This window comes from Lathyrus oleraceus, chromosome 2 (genome assembly GCF_024323335.1).
Source record: "Lathyrus oleraceus cultivar Zhongwan6 chromosome 2, CAAS_Psat_ZW6_1.0, whole genome shotgun sequence".
Classification (NCBI taxonomy): domain Eukaryota; kingdom Viridiplantae; phylum Streptophyta; class Magnoliopsida; order Fabales; family Fabaceae; genus Lathyrus; species Lathyrus oleraceus.
The window spans coordinates 10,330,656-10,333,748 of record NC_066580.1 but is presented as its reverse complement, the minus strand read 5'-3'; the positions used below and the strand labels follow the sequence as shown (position 1 = coordinate 10,333,748).

At 28.0% G+C, this 3,093-nt stretch overlaps 1 protein-coding gene across 1 annotated transcript; it reads right to left on the bottom strand.

Annotated features, from left to right (window-relative positions):
- Window positions 1–223: 223 nt before the first annotated feature.
- Window positions 224–1,615, bottom strand: LOC127121059 (uncharacterized). The gene is made up of 5 exons (XM_051051675.1): window positions 1,462–1,615; window positions 1,195–1,353; window positions 969–1,022; window positions 724–870; window positions 224–649 (listed from the first exon to the last, which is right to left on the bottom strand). The coding sequence occupies exons 4-5, from the start codon at window positions 835–837 to the stop codon at window positions 269–271; spliced, it is 495 nt and encodes a 164-aa protein (XP_050907632.1). The 5' UTR covers window positions 838–870; window positions 969–1,022; window positions 1,195–1,353; window positions 1,462–1,615; the 3' UTR covers window positions 224–268.
- Between the last annotated feature and the right edge of the window lie 1,478 nt (window positions 1,616–3,093).

Here is a 3,093-nt window from a genome sequence, read left to right as displayed (position 1 = left end):
GTCCATTTAAAATCTCAGTTCATTTCATGATCAACCAATGCAAAACTTCGATTTTAGACAATTCAAAACTTTAATAACACAGAAACTCTGTTCAATAATTTTTTATGACATGGTTTTAATGTTAACAAGCAATTTGTATTTCATTTGACTGTTTCAACGTAATTGAAAATTGGTAATAACATCATTTAAGTTTTACTAACATTTTCTTAAAAAATAATGAGAATACTTAGAACCTTCATTTATTTATTTAAAAGTTTGTTTGCTACAATTAACTGTTACATTTACCACCCGGTCCTCCAAATAAAACAAAACACCCTAATGCTTCAGATCGTTCTCCATAATATTCGACATCATAGCATTTTGTAGGGAGGTTTTTGGGAGTATTAACTAGCTTATACATAGGGCAACCATTTGTTCTGGTAGCATTCAAATATTGAATATGGGTGATATAAGAAGAATGCAAGAGATTCAGTTCTTCAAAATGTCCAGATCCCATTGGAGGAAAAGGAATATCTTCACCTGCACCACTTAATACAAAGCCACCCCATCCCACTTGAGTAGCTTCCCTCAAATTAGAAAATATTTCCGTCGGAAAGTATCCAAGTGCCTTATTTTGCACAGTCACCCACCAATTATTTGTTTTTACATCCTAACATCACACATTCATAACATTTTAGAAATATATTATTGTCTCCTTTAATTAATTTCACATAAAGAGATTACCTGGGAAATTGACAACAAGGTCTCCATAATAATCTCAGTTCCATAGATTGATGTGTTTTGTATGGGTTGTCCGAGATATAATGAATTATCTGTTTGAATGAAACCAGGACACATCGTATTGTAGCATCCCGTCTTAAAATTATTTGACTGTAAGGGAAAATTATCAACAATTAATTTTATGATCTTATCAAGTATTTTCTACATAGCAAATAGGTCAAAATTAAAACAAATAAACATTTACTTACGTTCCAGAGTGCGAAGATATGTGATTTATCATCATGATATAAATCTGGATATACCTGATATCATTTTGAGATAGTTAGATAATGCTTTTTAATATCTAATTAAATGTATTCAATTTATTATTAAGATAATTTAACTTTATATATAAAATAAAGAGATTAGAGGCATAAATGCATGTTTTAAAGATAAAAAGGTATTAAATAAATAATAGGAAATTTTAAATCTCACATGCCATCCCAACAGAATTTGACTAATATTATTTTCTAGTCCACCTCGAACATGCAAAGCACTTCCGCTAATTTGGGCCTTTGAAACTTTTGGATTATAAACACAGGCAGTTCCGCTAGCTCCATAGCTAAAATTACCTTGAACATATGCGCCCGCATTCTACAAATTCAATACATTTACATATTAGTTAAATATTAAAGTACTTTATGTTAGTTATATAAATAAACTCAGAAAGTAAAAATTTCAATTGCATATGAGATAACTTACATAAGTAACAGGGTTATTTGCATCTAGGATATGATAGTTGAGTAAAGATTTATCTTGAGTGTTTCTTGGAATTGGAACATATCCTTTTGGGCATTTTACTTTTTCAAATGCGGAAATAGATTTGACCGGTGAAGTCTTCAAACTTGTTTCAAAACTTGGTTTTCGCTATCACACACAAAAAAAAAAAAGAGAATATAAATATAAATATAAATTACATTTAAATATATTAATATTTAAATATATTACCTGTAACTTATGATTCTTTAATAAAGGATTATCAAAGGCCGGTTGTTTATTAATATTGATACAATCAACTATGTTCCCTGATTTTAACTATAAAAAAATCATCAATTTAGATAAAAATAAATAAATAAATATGTATATCAAAATAATCTAGTAATAATTGATAGAGTATAAGTACACGAATACTCTTGATAGGAGATTTGTTGATGAGATTTGATTGTATCTCTTGACAATCAACTATGTGACCAATACTAATAGTCACCAAACACAGAATATAGACTAATTTCTTCATGATTTTCATGTTGTCTTATTGTGATGATAATCATAATTTGACAGATTGACTATTTATACTATTACATACATTGAAGTTTAAGTGAAACGACATAATACTCCCTTTTTTTTAAAGTAATTTATTGAAAAATTATCGTTTTACGTTTTTTTCTTTCACAAGTTTGATTTTTTTCTTCTTAAAGCCAATATCTTATTAATGATGTCTTTAATTTTCTTTTGTATCCATAAAAACACGAATTTAATGAATTAAAAGTTGATTTTTTTTCTAAAAATAAAAAATACTTTTTTGGGAAAATAGAAAAAGTGGATTTTTTTCCTTAAAAAAATCAATTTTCTTTCGGAAAGAAAAGTTTTTTCTCGAAAATAAAAAATTGTTTTTTGGAAAATACCAAAAACCAATTTTTTTCAAAAATAAAAAAATTGAAAATACATAAATCGATTTTTTTTCGAAAAATAAAAAAAATATTTTTTTTAAAAAATGATTTTTTCCGAAAATAAAAAAAAAGTTTTTTTTGATATGATAATCAATTACTCTTAACTATTGAATTTTTATTTAATAAAATTAATGGATTAGATATTTTTCCCACAAGGAAGCGCAATAGAACACACAACGGGAAGCACAAGGAAAATGAACAACTCCAAGATTTAAGAAAAAAAAGATTCCCAAAGTTTAATAGTACTAGAGGTTTGTTGAGGAGTGGTGTGCAAAGGAATCCGCTAATCCATAATAGATTTAATACTCAAGTCTAATGACCGAGACAATCACACTAAAGCGGTAGAGCAAGAGAAAAATCTCAATGAAGACGAAGTTGAATCTCCTCTAACATTAAATCATTGGAATAAACATAAATTATGTATATTCGACTTATACTTATACCTTGTGTCGAAGCAGATTGCTCGACAGAACAAGTAAGTGTCGAACCACTTAATATGTTGAGTTGTGTTAGTGTGTAGAAGTGTCGAAGCATGCTTCACATAAAATTTTGACTTAGGCCTATTTTAGTAGTGTTAGCTATTTTGGGCTTTTATAGATTTTGACTTTGGCTTGGGGTCCAAGTTAACCTAAATCTATAAATAGAGGGAGTAACCCTTATTCTT